At 44.6% G+C, this 16,794-nt stretch overlaps 1 protein-coding gene across 11 annotated transcripts in view; it reads right to left on the reverse strand.

Annotated features, from left to right (window-relative positions):
* Nucleotides 1-16,794, reverse strand: part of TRAPPC9 (trafficking protein particle complex subunit 9) — a 726,907-nt gene that overhangs the window by 683,000 nt on the left and 27,113 nt on the right. For 7 of the 11 annotated variants that reach the window (XM_045399285.2, XM_065519669.1, XM_073999513.1 and 4 more), the window contains 2 exons: nt 15,978-16,106; nt 146-172 (listed from right to left, as the gene is read on the reverse strand). In XM_045399285.2, coding sequence (XP_045255220.1) covers nt 146-172; nt 15,978-16,106 — 156 coding nt within the window. The remainder of the gene's footprint in view (nt 1-145; nt 173-15,977; nt 16,107-16,794) is intronic. The other 4 variants (XM_073999516.1, XM_073999515.1, XM_073999511.1 and 1 more) reach the window with 1 other exon arrangement.

Raw genomic sequence — 16,794 nt, forward strand, 5'->3', positions numbered from 1 at the left:
ACGTTTTAACAGTTCTGATTTAAAGTTACTTAAATCAGAATATTCCAAAGATCATCATCCAGAAATTTTAACCATTCATTCACATCACCATGAAACAAGCACTTAAAAAAATAACCAAAAGAAACTAAACACATAGATCATGTACCTGGATCAATGAGAACTTCCTGTGCCCCTGGAAGAAAGAACAGATTATGGTATTTTATTTGGAAAACAAAACTACTTTTAAAAATAACTACTAAAACACATTTCATAATTCACATAGCCTGGAGAAAAATCTGACTTGTATCCGATCAGAAAAGCAATTCTGAGGAACCGTATGTTATAAGTTTGGTGCCTTTTTGCTTCAGACAGGAAAAGATAAAAGAAAAGCTACTATTACTCATACCCTAAACAAATTGTTGAGTGCCTCTTCACCTCTCTGCCTTCCCACTTTCTATGTTCATGCTCCCAGCTCTTCTTTTTTTCTTTTCTGAGACACAGTCTTGCTCTGTCGCCCAGGCTGGAATGCAGTGGCGTGATCTCGGCTCACTTCATCCTCTGCCTCCCGGGTTCCAGCAATTCTCCTGCCTCAGCCTCCTGAGTAGCTGGGATTACAGGAGTGCACCACCACGCCCGGCTACTTTTTTGTTGTTGTTGTTGTTGTTGTTGTTGTATTTTTAGTAGAGACAGGGTTTCACCATGTTAGCCAGGCTGGTCTCAAACTGCTGGGATTACAGCCATGAGCCACTGTACTCGACCTCCCAGCTCTTCTTAAACAAATATGAGAATTCCTTATTTCCACAAATAAGCAAAGTGACAAAGGATAACTATTTGCGCAAATGTATGTCAGCAACCTAGAATGGGGGAGAAAAGGTGCCAGAGGCTCTATGGAACTTTTCACAACCCCCCTAAAATACCTCTCTCTCTCTCTTTCTCTCTCTCTCTCTCTCACACACACATGCACACACACAACTGAATACTTGATCAAGTTAAAGATTTCCAACTTTTAGAAGCTAGCTTTGTAGTTAGTTTAAAATACAAAACCGCCGGCGCGGTAGCTCACGCCTGTAATCCCAGCACTTTGGGAGGCCGAGGCGGGCGGATCACAAGCTCAGGAGATCGAGACCACGGTGAAACCCCGTCTCTACTAAAAAATACAAAAAATTAGCCCGGCGCGGTGGCGGCGCCTGTAGTCCCAGCTACTCAGGAGGCTGAGGCAGGAGAATGGCGTGAACCCGGGAGGCGGAGCTTGCAGTGAGCTGAGATCGCACCATTGCACCCCAGCCTGGGCGACGGCGCGAGACTCCATCTCAAAAAAAAAAAAACAAAACAAAACAAAACAAAACCATTAACTTCACTATTATGAAGAAACTTTTGAAAGCCTTGCTGGTCTGCTAAACTACCCAAATATCTGTGTGATCCAATTAGACTTCCCTATAGAATGCAATTTTCCATCACGGCAAAACACACCTCAAGAGGTACTGGTTCCAAGAGTCATGTTTATCATTAGCTATTCTCATTTTTAAACATGTTAAGAAGATTCAAAAAGGTATGTCCCAATAATCTTATGGAAATAGCACATCTATTCAATTGTCTACATAGAGAAGAGGCCCCATGATTATGGTGCTATTTAAGAGCTATTTTGTGTACAGTCATCTCTGTTTGTAAATGTAGACTAAAAATCACTGCAATCTTGAAGCCACCATTAAAATAAAAAACAGGTGTTTTCCATTGAATAACACCTTTATGCCAAGCATGATGCTTAACAAATACTATGTATGACCTTCAGAGCAACCCTACAAAGTAAACAGGTATTAGCCCTCACTGTCTATGGGGAGACGGAAGCCCAGAGGAGCCGAGGGAAGCCCCACCATCGCACAGGCCACGACACCAGGTCCCAGGTCTGCATTGAGCACACATTCAGCTGCACAGACCTTGAGGACGTCTGCATTTCCAGATAATCCTACAAACGTTTTGTTCTGTGAAGAACCTGGCCAAATATATTATACTGTGCCATGTCCTTTAGATAGGGGATATGAATTAAACCTTTGATGCCTTAGAGTTATTATCACAGTCATCAATCATTCGATTATTAGTATCATCAGCCTCTAGTGGACTGATTTCACATTAACCAAACTTGCAAGAGACTGATATAGGAAAACTGGAGGTTTAACCATTAATGTAATAGGGGACACAAAATTATCAATCAAATCAAATATCAGGGTTCAGTGATCAGCACATTTTCTCTTCAAAGGCCAAATCACCGGCAGGAGGTAAGTAAAAGTCAAGTCCATACGTCTCATTTGGGACCATTACAGAGGATGCCCTCATACACCAAATGCTGGTTTCTAGGCCCTTTCCTAGTGGTTGTCACCTCTACAGCAGGATCCTGGCACCTGAATAACAAAGCCTAACACCACCACCCCTGTCTACAAGATGAAGGGAGGAGGCCGATGCTTCAGTTTGTTCCTGTTCTAAGATGAGCCTCTGTGAGCCCCTGTCTTTCGTTTTTATTTAGGGGCATTAAAGTGTTCAGATGGGGAACTGAATACCACTCCCTTCCCGGAAACAGAATTCAGTAGTTGTATTTTGTTGAAATACAAATCAAGTTCATCTAGAAAACTCCACTTTCTCTGAACAGGAGTTTTCCAGATGAATTTGATGGACTAAAGTTCTGTTACAAGGAGAAACCTGCTGCCTACACAAATGATTAATGCAAACCGCCGTGCACTCTCTGTGGACACTGCAAACCGCAGTGCACTCTCTGTGTCAGTGGCCAAGACACAAATGCCAATGCTGCATAACTCTCTCTGTCCCAGCCTTTCCATACAGGCCGGCCCGCTGACTGACGTATAGATGTACACATGGAACTATAGATATGCTGATACCTCTAAGCGCCTGAAGCCCGTCTACCAACGCTCAGTCCGACTGCCAGGGGTTTTTTGTTTTGTTTTTTGTTCTTCTGTTTTGTTTGTTTGAGACGGAGTCTCACTCTGTCGCCCAGGCTGGAGTGCAGTGGTGTGATCTTGGCTCACTGCAACCTCCGCCTCCCGGGTTCAAGCGATTCTTCTGCCTCAGCCTCCCAAATGGCTGGGACTACAGGCGCGCCACCACTCCCAGCTAATTTTTTTTTTATTATTTTTAGTAGACACAGGGTTTCACCATATTGGCCAGGCTAGTTTCGAACTCCTGACCTTGTGATCTGCCTACCTTGGCCTCCCAGGGCTGGGATCACAGGTGTGAGCCACTGCGCCCAGCCAACTGCCAGGGTTTAAATCCCAGCTCTGCCACTTACTAGCTCCATAACCTTGGTCAAGTTCCTCAACCTCTCTATGCCTCAGTTTCCACATCTGCAAAACTGGGATGATAATCCAACCTACCTTACCTGGTTGTTGTGAAGATTAAAGGGTTAAATTAGTTTATGTAAAATGTGTGTACAGGCCAAGGCAGGTGGATCACTTGAGGTCAGGAGTTTTAGACCAGCCTGGCCAACACGGTAAAATCTCTACTAAAAATACAAAACTTAGCTGGTCATGGTGGTGCACACCTGTAATACCAGCTACTTGGGAGGCTGAGGCATGAGAATTGCTTGAACCCGGGAGGTGGCAGTTGCAGTGAGCCAAGACTGTGCCATTGCACTCCAGACTGGGCAACACAGTGAGACTCCATCTCAAAAAAATAAAAATAAAAATAAATAAAATGTGTGTAGCACATTTTAAGTGTTCAACAAATGTTATCAGTCAGGTGTGGTGGTTCACACCTGTAATTCCAGCACTTTGGGAGGCCAAGATGGGCAGATCACCTGAGGTCAGGAGTTCGAGACCAGCTTGGCCAACATGGCAAAACCCTATCTCTACTAAAAATACAAAAATTAGCTGGGCATGGTGGCAGGCGCCTGTAATCCCAGCTACTTGGGAGGCTGAGGCAGGAGAATCATGTGAACCTGGGAGGCAGAGGTTGCAGTGAGCCGAGATCACGCCATTGCACTCCAGCCTGGATGACAGAATGAGACTCCATTCCCCCTCTAAAAAAAAAAAAAAAAGTTATCTGTTACAGTGGTTTTACAAATCTCCCTCTAATCATCCTTTGTATTTCCTTGCTAGTCTAAATCGCAAAGGATATCCTTTTTTCTGTGTTTACAAAGAAAGAACTGTCACCCCATGACCTACTTAAACTGAGGGGGAAGACAGCACTTGCTCCCCACTCCTCTGGTTTCCACAATAAAGGCTTTATCCTAAGCAATGCTGACCTCTCGCCCACCCCCACTTCTCCCCCACCCAAGGGGAGTGAGTTGTGAGATGAGTTTGTGAGACAAGCTGGGCACGTGAACCCCTTCTTTCGCCCTTGGGTGCTACACTCAGGAAGCACAGGGGATGCTCTGCTCCACCATGCCTATGTCTGACAGGGACAGGGCCCCTCATAGGAAGGCCCGCTGTGGCCCAGAGCCACTAGATCTTGGATACACAGTAGTAGGATGCCCATTTTTCTTCATCCCTCAAATTCATGGAAAATGTGGGGGTTGTTTTTCGTTAAGACAAGGTCTCGCCCTGTCGCTCAGGCTGGAGTGCAGTGGCAGAATCTCAGGTCACTGCAACCTCTGCCTCTTGGGCTCAAGCAATCCTCTCACCTCAGCCTCTTGAGTAGCTGGGACTATAGGCCAACATTCCCAGCTAATTTTTTGTATTTTCTGTAGAGACAGGATTTCATCATGTTACCCAGGCTGGTCTCAAATTCCTGGGCTCAAGCGATCCACCCACTGTGGCCTCCCAAAGTGCCAGGATTACAGGTGTGAGCCACCATGCCTGGCAGAGAATGTGGTTTCATCACTAATAAGGGCGGCATTTTTATTCTCTACCTGCTTACTCTTGTCTCGTCTCTCAATTGCTTGTTGAAGAAAACAAGAGTGTTATTATTGGGCCCCTTTAAGCCCCAACATATACTAATCCGCAAATAATTCTGTGGCTTGGGTAGGGTCAAGATGCCTATATAACGGCCATGTCTCTAAACCTGCAGCTAAATTATGGGTATAAGAACTACTGACCCTCCTCAAGTATTTCCTTCATTTCCTAACTGAGTCTTTCTTCACGAAAACATTTTTCCTATTTCAATGCCTTAGTAATTTCCAAACACTATAAAATGATGACTTCATATAAAATAATAGCTAATGGTCATGAGGTATTTTATGAGATGACCACCATGCTAAACATTTTGTACACATTCTAATCCTCACAATTCTACAAAGCAGAAATTAGGAGCCCCTACTCACAGATGCAGAGCGAGGAGGTGGGGGGCACCTGGGAAAGAACTGTAGGACCTGCGTTCAAACACAAGTCAGCTGAATTAGACTGTTTCATGACACCACAACACCACCCACTAGCAAACATGCAAAAGTGGGTGCAATACTCAGGGAGTTCCAGGTTCCTCTCAGCTTTAAGGTGCTCCAGATGGTTTCTATCTCTTTCATAGATCATGGCTGACTGGTTTCTAACATTGGAGAAAAAGTCCAGTTTCACCACTGTCTACTTTGCACATCTGAAATTTTCACACTGAAATGACATAATAAAAATAAGATAACTAGAATATTTTTCCAGGTATCCAAATATAATGGGCATAATGCTATTCTGAAGCATTAAACAACAACAAAATTCAGATGAAGGAAGCCTTGTTTAAATCTTTCACCAACAGGAAAATTAGGATATTAAAAATATATATATATGTACAACAGCGCCACCTATGGCCAGAAAGGTCTTTCCAGGTTGCTGAAAAAAAAAAAAGGAACAAATTTAATTGTTGGCATAATAAGAAATGATCAACAGGGCTTTTTAAAACACGATGCTCAGAGACCATAACTAAAAGTGCAGCTAGCACATATTGAAATCTACTTCAAGGAAGGGACCAGTATTCAGTATTTAATCCGAAAACTTTAACACTCCTAAATATAAACAGAAGACACAGACTCATAGAAACTAATCTTAGAACAGGAAGAAAACTCGAGCATCTGGCCCATTCTCTTCATTCTACAGGTAGTGAGGTTGAGACCCAGAGAATTTGTTCTTCTAGCAATCAGTGGCAAACCTTTTTCCTAGTCCTTGGATTTTGCACTATACCAAAAGCCACCTTAATCTATACCAACCCTATAATCATAAAAGTCACGTCTGGATGGGTGCAGTGGCTCAGCCTGTAATCCCAGCACTTTGGGAGGCCAAGGCGGGCGGATCATGAGGTCAGGAGACCGAGACTATCCTGGCTAATACGGTGAAACCCCATCTCTACTAAAAATACAAAAAATTAGCTAGGCGTGGTGGCGGGTGCCTGTAGTCCCAGCTACTTAGGAGGCTGAGGCAGGAGAATGGCGTGAACCCCGGAGGCGGAGCTTGCAGTGAGCCCTCCAGCCTGGGGGCAGAGCGAGACTCTGTCTCAAAAAAAAAAAAAAACAAAAAAACAAAAAAAAAACCAGTCACGTCTGTATATTTCAGTCAGTAAATAGCCTAAGTGTCTTACAAAAAAATACTTCCCAAAGGACTGGCAACTAACTATTGATCATACAATTTTGTTGAAATACAAACACATTTATTTATATATTAAAACAGCATAATCAGTCAAGCACAGTGGCTCACGCCTGTAATCCCAGCACTTCGGGAGGCCGAGGCGAGTGGATCACTTGAGTCAGGAGTTGGAGACTAGCCTGGCCAACATGGTGAACCCTCGTCTCTACAAAAATTAGCTGGGCATGGTAGCACACACTTGTAATCCTGTTACTCAGGAGGCTGAGACACAAGAATCACTTGAGCCCGGGAGGCAGAGGTTACAGTGAGCCAAGATCGTGCTGCTGCACTTCAGTCTGGGCAACAGAGCAAGACTTTGTCTCAAAAAAAAAAAAAAAAACACATACACAGGCCGGGCGCAGTGGCTCACGCCTGTAATCCCAACACTTTGGGAGGCCGAGGCAGGCAGATCACTTGAGGTCTGGAGTTCAAGACCAGCTTGGCCAACATGGTGAAACCGTGTCTCTACTAAAAATACAAAAGTTAGCCAGGCGTGGTGGCGGGTGCCTGTAATCCCAGCTACTCGGGAGGCTGAGGCAAGAGAACCACTGAAACCCAGGAAATGGAAGTTGCAGTGAGCCAAGATTGAGCCACTGCACTCCAGCCTGGGTGACAGAGCGAGACTCTGTCTCAAACAACAACAACAACAAAAACAAAACATGATCTATTCAACAATGTCCCCTTGTAGTCAATCTATAAAGGAAAAGTGATGTCAAATCAACGTTTCTACTTTTTTCATCTATTACAGATACAGAAAAAAATAATCAAAATTTTCTCAATCACAAAAAAAGATAAGCCTGAGGCAGGAGAATAGGATCTAGAGGCAAGGAACCTAGCATTGTTTCACACTGACTTCCTACAACTAAATTGAAAGGAAAACCCTAACTTTCCATGACTAAGTAACAAAAGGACCAGAGGCTGCTCCCTTTGACCTTTTCTGCATAGCAGATGGGAAATTGGCTGTCTGCAACCAATCAGACTGATTGCGGGTGGAGTCTTCGTTTGCACAGACGTATAACTATGTCTGCTTTTCATCTGCATAGAAGCATAACTTTGCAACTTCACCTTAGCCTCGGACTGGTTCCTTTTTGCAACCAATCAGATGTTTGCACAAGAGTGTGACCTTTGTTAACTTCAGCCTCTGAATGGCTGCTTTCTGAAACCAATCACCAAGAGGTGAGCATGAAGTGGCCAATGGGAAACTTCTAGAAGGTATTTAGACCCAAGAAGATTCTGTAACGGTGCCCTTGAGCCGCTGCTTGGCCCACTTCACCACTGTGGAGTGTACTTTCATTTTCAATAAATCCCTGCTTTCATTATTTTGCTGCTTTCTTCTTTCTTTGCTTTGTTGGGCATTTTGTCCAATTCTTTGTTCAAAACACTAAGAACCTGGACAACTTGCAGTCACGACCCTCTACCGGGGACAGCCTTATTCCATAAAAATGGCTCAGTATCAATTTGTCAAAACTTAATTGCTATGGTGAGCTGTGTGTGTGTGTGTGTGTGTGTGTGTGTGTGTGTGTGTGTGTGTGTGATGGAGTCTTGCTCTGTCACCCAGGCTGAAGTGCAGTGGCACGATCTCGGCTCACTGCAACCTCTGCCTCTCAGGTTCAAGTGATTCTCCAGCCTCAGTCTGCTAAGTAGCTGAAATTACAGACACAGGCCACCACGCCCGGCTAATTTTTGAATTTTTAGTAGGGACGGGGTTTCACCATATCAGCCAGTCTGGTCACGAACTCCTGACCTCAATTGATCTACCCACCTTGGCCTCCCAAAGTGCTGGGATTACAGGTGTGAGCCACCGCATCCAGCCACTATGGTCAGCTTCTGAATGACAAGTTTCTAGTAGTTTAAAGGCTTTAGTGGATTATTACAGGGCAATACGAATTTTGATATATAATATATATTCTGTATTAAAAAATGTTATATTCTTCAGCAAGGTAATTTAGGTATTCCCTATCTTACTAAAATGACACTGATTTCATCAAAACTTCATACTGCATTGAAAAACCATAACTGAACCCTTGTCACTTTAAATCATATTCATATATATGAACATACATATATTGAATGTGCATCAGAAATAAACCACCATCTTCATTATTCAAAGATGATGCTTCTAACCAATTTATGTCATTGGGACAGCTAATTTTTTTTTAAGATAGGATCTCACTATGTTGCCCAGGCTAGCCTTGCACCCCTGGGCTCAAGTATCCTCCAGTCTCGGCCTCCCAAGTGGCTAGTGGTGCAAGCCACTGAGCCTGGCTTTGACCCACCGGCTAATTTTCATCGAGCCCCTTTTAGGTGCTTTGTACCCATGGTATCCAACTCTCACAACCATACAAAGTATATGGTATATATACTAATATACTAATATACTATATACTAACATACTAATTTCACATATGAGGAAATAAATTTAGACCCTAAAAAAGGCTGACAAGTCCAAAGTCCCACAAAACTTACATATTCATCATCAGCAAAGAGTATAGATTTTAAATTTCTGTCAAAATTCACTAACTTAATCTCCTCTTCCATTCTAAAGAGTACACTGAAGCCAGGCACAGTGGTGCGTGCCTGTGGTCCCACTACTACTGGAGAGGCTGAGGCAAGGGGACTGCTTGAGCCCAGAAGTTCTAGTCCAGCCTAAACAATATACCATAGACATGTGTCTCAAAAAAAGAAAAAAAGACTGCATAAAATCAATTCAATATAACTTTTTCCCTTAGCAAGTATCACTAGATAAAAACAAGCAGTATGTCATTAGCAATGGTTGGATTTTTTAAACCACTTCTATTTTGTACTGCAATCATTTATTTTTCTTTAATTTTTATTTCTTTTTCCTTTTTCCCTCATTTAACACACCTGACATGTAATTATTTTTAATGTGCTTGCTTCCCATGCTTACAAAGTTAAGAAAATAAAAATATTATCTTTTTAGGTTGTTAGCCGACAATAAAATATTTGTGACAAGGCACAATTTTAATATATTCCAACTCTCATATTCTTACAGTATTTCTTCTTTTAAGCCCTAGTCAGGCTTAGACCACTAAAATTCATCATGTATAAACGCACAGAGTTTCAGGCAGCCAGTCAAGGGGAGGCTGATTTGAGGAGCAATTAAGAATACACACTCTGTAATCACATCAACCCAGGTTCAAATCCCAGCTCTGCCACTCACCACTGAAGGATATGGGGCAACTCACCCAGCCTCAGTCCCCACACCTGCAAAACGGAGGTACTAATCCCTACCTTCAAATGCCTGCTGTGAGGTAAAAGTTAGGTAAAGCTTTTAGCATAGCCACTGGCCTACAACAGGTGCTGAATAATGTACAGCTATTTTGATAATGATGACAGTCCAAAAGGTAGAAATGACCAGAAAGAAGAAATACTTACAAGTCCATGATAAGTACTTTCTTTTGGATTAACTACAAAATGTCCTATTAATTTTTAAAATAAGCTTTGTCCATTAATTATAGGCTTACAGGTTCATACACAAGTCTCCAGATTAAGATTTAGTGGCCCCAACCTTTGAATACTGTGAAAGTAAAGTTAAAAAAAAATCAAAACAAAAGGAGAATTAAAGCAAAAAGTGGCAGGAATTAAGGAATTGTAGTTTAAACTAAGATAACTCAGCCGGGTGCAGTGGCTCACGCCTGTAATATCAGCACTTTGGGAGGCCAAGGCAGGCAGATCACCCGAGGACAAGAGTTCGAGACCAGCCTGGCCAACATGGTGAAACCCCATCTCTACTAAAAATACAAAAAATTAGCTGGGTACAGTGGCAAGCGCCTGTAATCCCAGGTACTGAGGCAGGAGAATCGCTTGAACCCAGGAGGCAGAGGTTGCAGTGAGCCAAGAACACACCACTGCACTCCAGCCTGGGCAACAGAGCGAGACTCTCATCTCAAAAAAAATTAAAAAATAAAAAATAAACTAAGATAACTCAGCTTTAACAAGAAATAAAACTTCCCTTTCTCATAGGAAACTGTTTGAAACTACGGAACCTGGATCTGAGCTGTCTAGAGTCTTTTCATAGTATTCCTGAATTCATGTTACTATTTGATAATCAGCAATAATAATATGGGTAATAATAAAGACAGGTGCAGTGGCTCACACCTGTAATCCCAGCACGTTGAGAGACCAAGGTGGACCGAGCACTTGAGCCCAGGAGCTTGAGACAGCCTAGGCAACATGGCAAAACCTCCACAAAAAATACAAAAAAATTTAGCCAGGCATGGTGGTATGCACCTGTAGTCCCAACTGCTTAGAAGGCTGAGATGGGAGGATCCCTTGAGCCCAGGAGGTGGAGGCTGCAGTGAGTAAGTGAGTACAGTGAGTGCACCACTGTCTCCAGCCTGAGCAACACAGACCCTGTCTCAAGAAATAATAATAATAATAACAATAGCTGCTAACATTACCAAGTGCTTGGTGAGGAGGGTTCTAGGACCTTCATATGTATAACTCAGTCAACCTTCACAACAACCGTATGAGGTAGGGACTACTGTCATCTTCCCCATTTTACAGACAAGAAAACCGAGGCATAGCGTTGGGCGCAGTGGCTCATGCCTATAATCCTAGCACTTTCGGAGGTCAAGGTAGACCAGTTGCCTGAGCTCAGGAGTTCAACACCAGCCTGGGCAACATGATGAAACTCTGTCTCTACTAAAATACAAAAAATTAGCCAGGCACGGTGGTACACACCTGTTGTCCCAGCTGCTCGGGAGGCTCAAACACGAGAATTGCTTGAACTTGGGAGGCAGGGGTTGCAGTAAGCCAAGATCGCACCACTGCACTCCAGGCTAAGCAACAGAGCAAGGCCCCATCTTAAAAAAGAAAAGAAAAAAAAGAAAACTAGGCTGGGCGTGGTGGCTCACGCCTGTAATCTCAGCACTTTGGAAGGCCAACGCATGGATCAACTGAGGTCAGGAGTTCGAGACCAGCCTGGACAAGATGGTGAAACCCTACCTCTACTAAAAATACAAAAAATTAGCTGAGCGTGGTAGCAGGCGCCTGTAATCCCAGCTACTCAGAGGCTGAGGCAGGAGAATCGCTTGAACCCATGAGGCGGAGGTTGTAGTGAGCCAAGATTGCACCGTTGCACTCCAGCCTGGGCAGCAAGAGTGAAACTTCATCTCAAAAAAAAAAAAAGAAGGAAAGAAAGAAAACTGAGGCACAAAGAGACTAAACAACTTGCTGCAGGTTACACTGATATTGACTGACATCTGTATTTTTGCTGTTTTGCTGCTGAAACTGGGACCTAAGATATTCATTCCATGAAATACAAGGGAGGATGTTAAATCATCAGGTTGGTCTTCATCTCAAACAACAGAGGCCATTAATTCCTGATGTGAGATGAGGCTGCCACTACAAACTGACTAATCTTGAGATTAATGTCCAAGATGAGATGGCATATCTGTTCCTGAGATCATGCCCATTAACAGATCTGGATGCTGTATTGCCTCGAAGGTAGTCAAATAATTGCCAAGCTTTATAATTTTTTTTTTTTTTTTTTTTTTTTTTTTGACACAGGGTCTCGCTTTGTCACCTAGGCTGGAATGTAGTGGTGCAATCACAGCGCACTACAATTTCAACCTCCTGGGCTCAAGCAGTCCTCCCACCTCAGCCTCCTAAGTGAGACTACAGGTGCATGCCACCACTCCCAGCTAATTTTTTAAAATTTCTTATATAGACAAGGTCTCCCTATGTTGCCCAGGCTGGTGTAGAACGCCCGGGGTTCAAGTGATCCTCCCCGCTCGGCCTCCCAAAATGTGGGATTATAGGCATGAGCCATGGTGCCCAACCTACGAAGTTTCTGTTTTTAAGACAGAATCTCACTCATTGCCCAGGCTGGAGTGCACTGGTGCGACCTCAGCTCACTGCAACCTCCACCTCATGGGTTCAAGCAACTCTTGCTTCAGCCTCCTAAGTAGCTGGGATTGCAGGCATGAGCCACCACGCCTAGCTAATTTTTGTATTTTTAGTAGAGACAGGGTTTCACCATGTTGGCTGGACTGGTCTCAAACTCCTGACCTCAAGTGATCCTCCCCACACTGCCTCCCATAGTGCTGGGATTACAGGCATGAGCCACCATGCCCAACCTACCAAGTTTCTAAATGACAGCCCCATTGCCCTTTCTCCTGTCATCTAAGTGTCATTGTCACCAGATATTCTTCCCCACAGAATGTCTTCAACAGAAAAAAGTTCCCAAGTTTTTTACTCTATGCAAATCTAAATGAAGACATTTCTCTACTACAGACAAAGCAGTGTTTCAATGTCTTTAAATTTTATTTGCCCATAATTAGGAAACGGAAGAAATAAAATGTGGCCCTAAAAAGTTTCTGGTCTTACTCATCACATTGGTGAAACAGTTTCAACACATTTACAGCTCTTCAAACCACAGTTTAAAAAAATAAAAAGCCAAAAAAAACACCTAACCACCTCCAATGAAAGGCACTCCTAAGCCGGGTGCGGTGGCTCTCACCTGAAATCCTGGTACTTTGGGAGGCTGAGACAGGTGGATACCTGAGCTCAGGAGTTTGAGACCAGCCTGGCCAACATGGTGAAACCCCATCTCTACTAAAACTACAAAATTTAGCTGGGCATGGTAGCGGGCGCCTGTAATCCCAGCTACTCGGGTGGCAGGAGAATTGCTTGAATCCAGGAGGCAGAGGTTGCGGTGAGCCAAGATCACACCATTGCACCCCAGCCTGGGCAACAGAGCAAAACTCCATCTCAAAAAAAAAGAAAGGCGCTCCTAGAGAGAAGAGAGACTTTTTTTTTTTTTTTTTTTTGAGACGGAGTCTTGCTCTGTCGCCCAGGGTGGAGTGCAGTGGCCGGATCTCAGCTCACAAGCTCCGCCTCCCAGGTTTACACCATTCTCCTGCCTCAGCCTCCTGAGTAGCTGGGACTACAGGCGCCCGCCACTACACCCAGCTAGGTTTTTTTTTGTATTTTTAGTAGAGACGGGGTTTCACCGTGTTAGCCAGGATGGTCTCAATCTCCTGACCTCGTGATCCGCCCGTCTCGGCCTCCCAAAGTGCTGGGATTACAGGCTTGAGCCACCGCGCCCAGCCTTTTTTTTTTGAGACAAAGTTTCATTCTGTCACCTAGGCCAGGCTGGAGTGCAATGGCATGATTCCAGCTGACGCCCTCCCAGTTTCAAGCAATTCTCTTGCCTCAGCCTCCCAAGTAGCTGGGATTACAGGCATGCTCCACCACGGCCAGCTAATTTTTGCATTTTTAGTAGACATGGGGTTTTACCATGTTGGCCAGGCTTGTCTTAAACTCCTGACCTCAAGCGATCTGCCCTTCTCAGCCTCCCAAAGTGCTGGGATTACAGGCGTGAGCCCGTACCCAACCCAGAAAACTTTCTTTTAAAGAGAAAATTAAACCTGCTTTCACCTTTCTGGATGTGTTGGAGATTTTAGCACTTGGTTGCCGACTAAAGAAAACAGTGAAACTTAAACCACTGCCATCTCATACCAGAGACAGCAATTATAACCATGAGGAGTAAACACAGGTGGTGGACACTAATGGGGTGCATCCAAGTCAGGTCACAGTACAGGACGCAAGCAGCAGGGACCTGCCTGTTTAAACCTTCAGACTTTCGACAGCACCCTCAGCCTGCCTCACTTTCCTCTTCAATAACTGAGATGCTGGCCGGGCGCGGTGGCTCACGCCTGTAATCCCAGCACTTTGGGAGGCCGAGGCGGGCGGATCACAAGGTCAGGAGATCGAGACCATGGTGAAACCCCGTCTCTATTAAAAATACAAAAAATTAGCCGGGCGCGGTGGCAGGCGCCTGTAGTCCCAGCTACTCAGGAGGCTGAGGCAGGAGAATGGCGTAAACCCAGGAGGCGGAGCTTGCAGTGAGCCGAGATCGCGCCACTGCACTCCAGCCTGGGCGACAGAGCGAGACTCCGTCTCAAAAAAAAAAAAAAAAAAAAAAAATAACTGAGATGCTACCAAGAGGAACGTCCCACGACAGAACAATAAAATTGTTTTCAAGAATCATTATAGTTCATCTAAGCAAATCTACAAAGAGGGCATGTGGCTTCAGACGGTGTCGCTACAGTCAGTAGCTCATCAAGGCAGCCTCTGCATTCTCTGCTGCTGATACGGGATAATACAATTCATGGAAAAAGAAATGCAAGACATTCCCCATCCAATACACATTAACTACCTTTTTTTGTCTGGAGGGAAAAATGTACAAAAATCTCACGGACAAAAAAAAAAAAAAAATTCCTAGCATTTTTGTGTATGGCCTGGAGCTCTGCATTATTTGGTATGATCTATGTGACCTATGCAACATGACGACTTAATCCTGAGCTATTAAAGGCAGGTTCATTCATCAAGGACCAAAACATTCACGTTCATTCAGCATTCATGGGTCTGCTCTGCCCAAGAAGTTTTTTCACTCTTCATTGGTTCTACCAAGCATAAGCAAATCAAACGACTCATTGAGAGAACGTCACCAGCCAATAAAATAAGAAACTGCGGCCAGGCACGGTGGCTCACACCTGTAATCCCAGCACTCTGGGAGGCCGAGGTGGGCAGATCACAAGGTCAGGAGATCGAGACCACAGTGAAACCCCATCTCTACTAAATATACAAAAAATTAGCCGGGCCCGGTGGCGGGTACCTGTAGTCCCAGCTACTAGGGAGGCTGAGGCAGGAGAATGATGTGAACCCGGGAGGCGGAGCTTGCAGTGAGCCGAGATTGCGCCACTGCACTCCAGCCTAGGCAACAGAGCAAGACTCCCTCTCAAAAAAAATAAATAAATAAGAAACTGCTCCCAGGCCCTGAATCAGCGTTAAAATTGACCTCTGGGACTAGCTTCTCCTAATACATAAAATTATAAAAAGACTTAGGCACAGAACCTCCAGTCTGTTATACCAGGAAATTTTACACAATTATTCCAGAAATTAATCATTCTAACCTATTAGTGTATTCAATAAGATTGAAAATATTCAATAAAATCAGAACAAAATGTCTCATACAAGATTTCTGGGCAGGGCACGGTGTCTCATGCCTGTAATCCCAACACTTTGGGAGGCCGAGGCGGGTGGATCATGAGGTCAAGCAGTCGAGACCAGCTTGGCCAACATAGTGAAACCCCGTCTCTACTAGAAATACAAAAAATTAGCCGGGCATGGTGGTGGGCACCTGTAATCCCAGCTACTCGGGAGACTGAGGGAGGAGAATCACTTGAACCTGGGAGGCGGAGGTTGCAGTGAGCCGAGATCGCGCCACTGCACTCCAGCTCGAGTGGCAGTGCGAGACTCCATCTCAAAAAAAAAATAGAAAATAAAATAAAATAAAGATTTCTGACTCAACAGATTTTACAGTTTATTTAAATATTAGTCCTAACTCAAAGAAAAAAGTAGCCAATGAGTCTGCTTTATTTAAAGACTGCAAGTGAGCAGAGGCCGGAAAAGGGCAGAGCTCACCTGGCCGGTGTCTGTTGGCTGCTTCAGCAGGAAGTGCGCTGCCCTGGAACCTGCGAGCTCCACTCTTCCCACCGGTTCCACCAGGATAGTGATAGATGACAGAAGCCGAACACAATCCTTCCAGGGCAGCTGGGCATTAAGAAAACAAAAACAAAAACCAGCATCATTAGGCAAGTCAGTGACCCATCATTAGCTCAAACTGCAGGGGCTAAGAATGATTTAAACAGGTGGATTATTTGGAAAAGCCAATTTTTCTCCCAAAACAGAGTTCAAACCTAAAGATCACCAGTTTTTTGCAAATGGGAACTTGCCACCTGTCTTTCCCGTGCCCATGTCCAGGCAGGCAACACAGAACACTCTCACCACACTCGAGGCTTCCCTGCAGGGCTGAGAGCACACGTGAAACAGGCCAGCCTCTGTGTTCATCCATTCGCATGGCCGGCATTCCTACACAGACTGTGCGGTGTGTTCATCCATTCGCATGGCCGGCATTCCTACACAGACTGTGCGGTGTGTTCATCCATTCGCATGGCCGGCATTCCTACACAGACTGTGCGGTGTGTTCATCCATTCGCATGGCCGGCATTCCTACACAGACTGTGCGGTGTGTTCATCCGTTCGCATGGCCGGCATTCCTACACAGACTGTGCGGTGTGTTCATCCGTTCGCATGGCCGGCATTCCTACACAGACTGTGCGGTGTGTTCATCCGTTCGCATGGCCGGCATTCCTACACAGACTGTGCGGTGTGTTCACCCGTTCGCATGGCCGGCATTCCTACACAGACTGTGCGGTGTGTTCATCCATTCGCATGGCCG

Source organism: Macaca fascicularis, chromosome 8 (genome assembly GCF_037993035.2).
Source record: "Macaca fascicularis isolate 582-1 chromosome 8, T2T-MFA8v1.1".
NCBI lineage: Eukaryota > Metazoa > Chordata > Mammalia > Primates > Cercopithecidae > Macaca > Macaca fascicularis.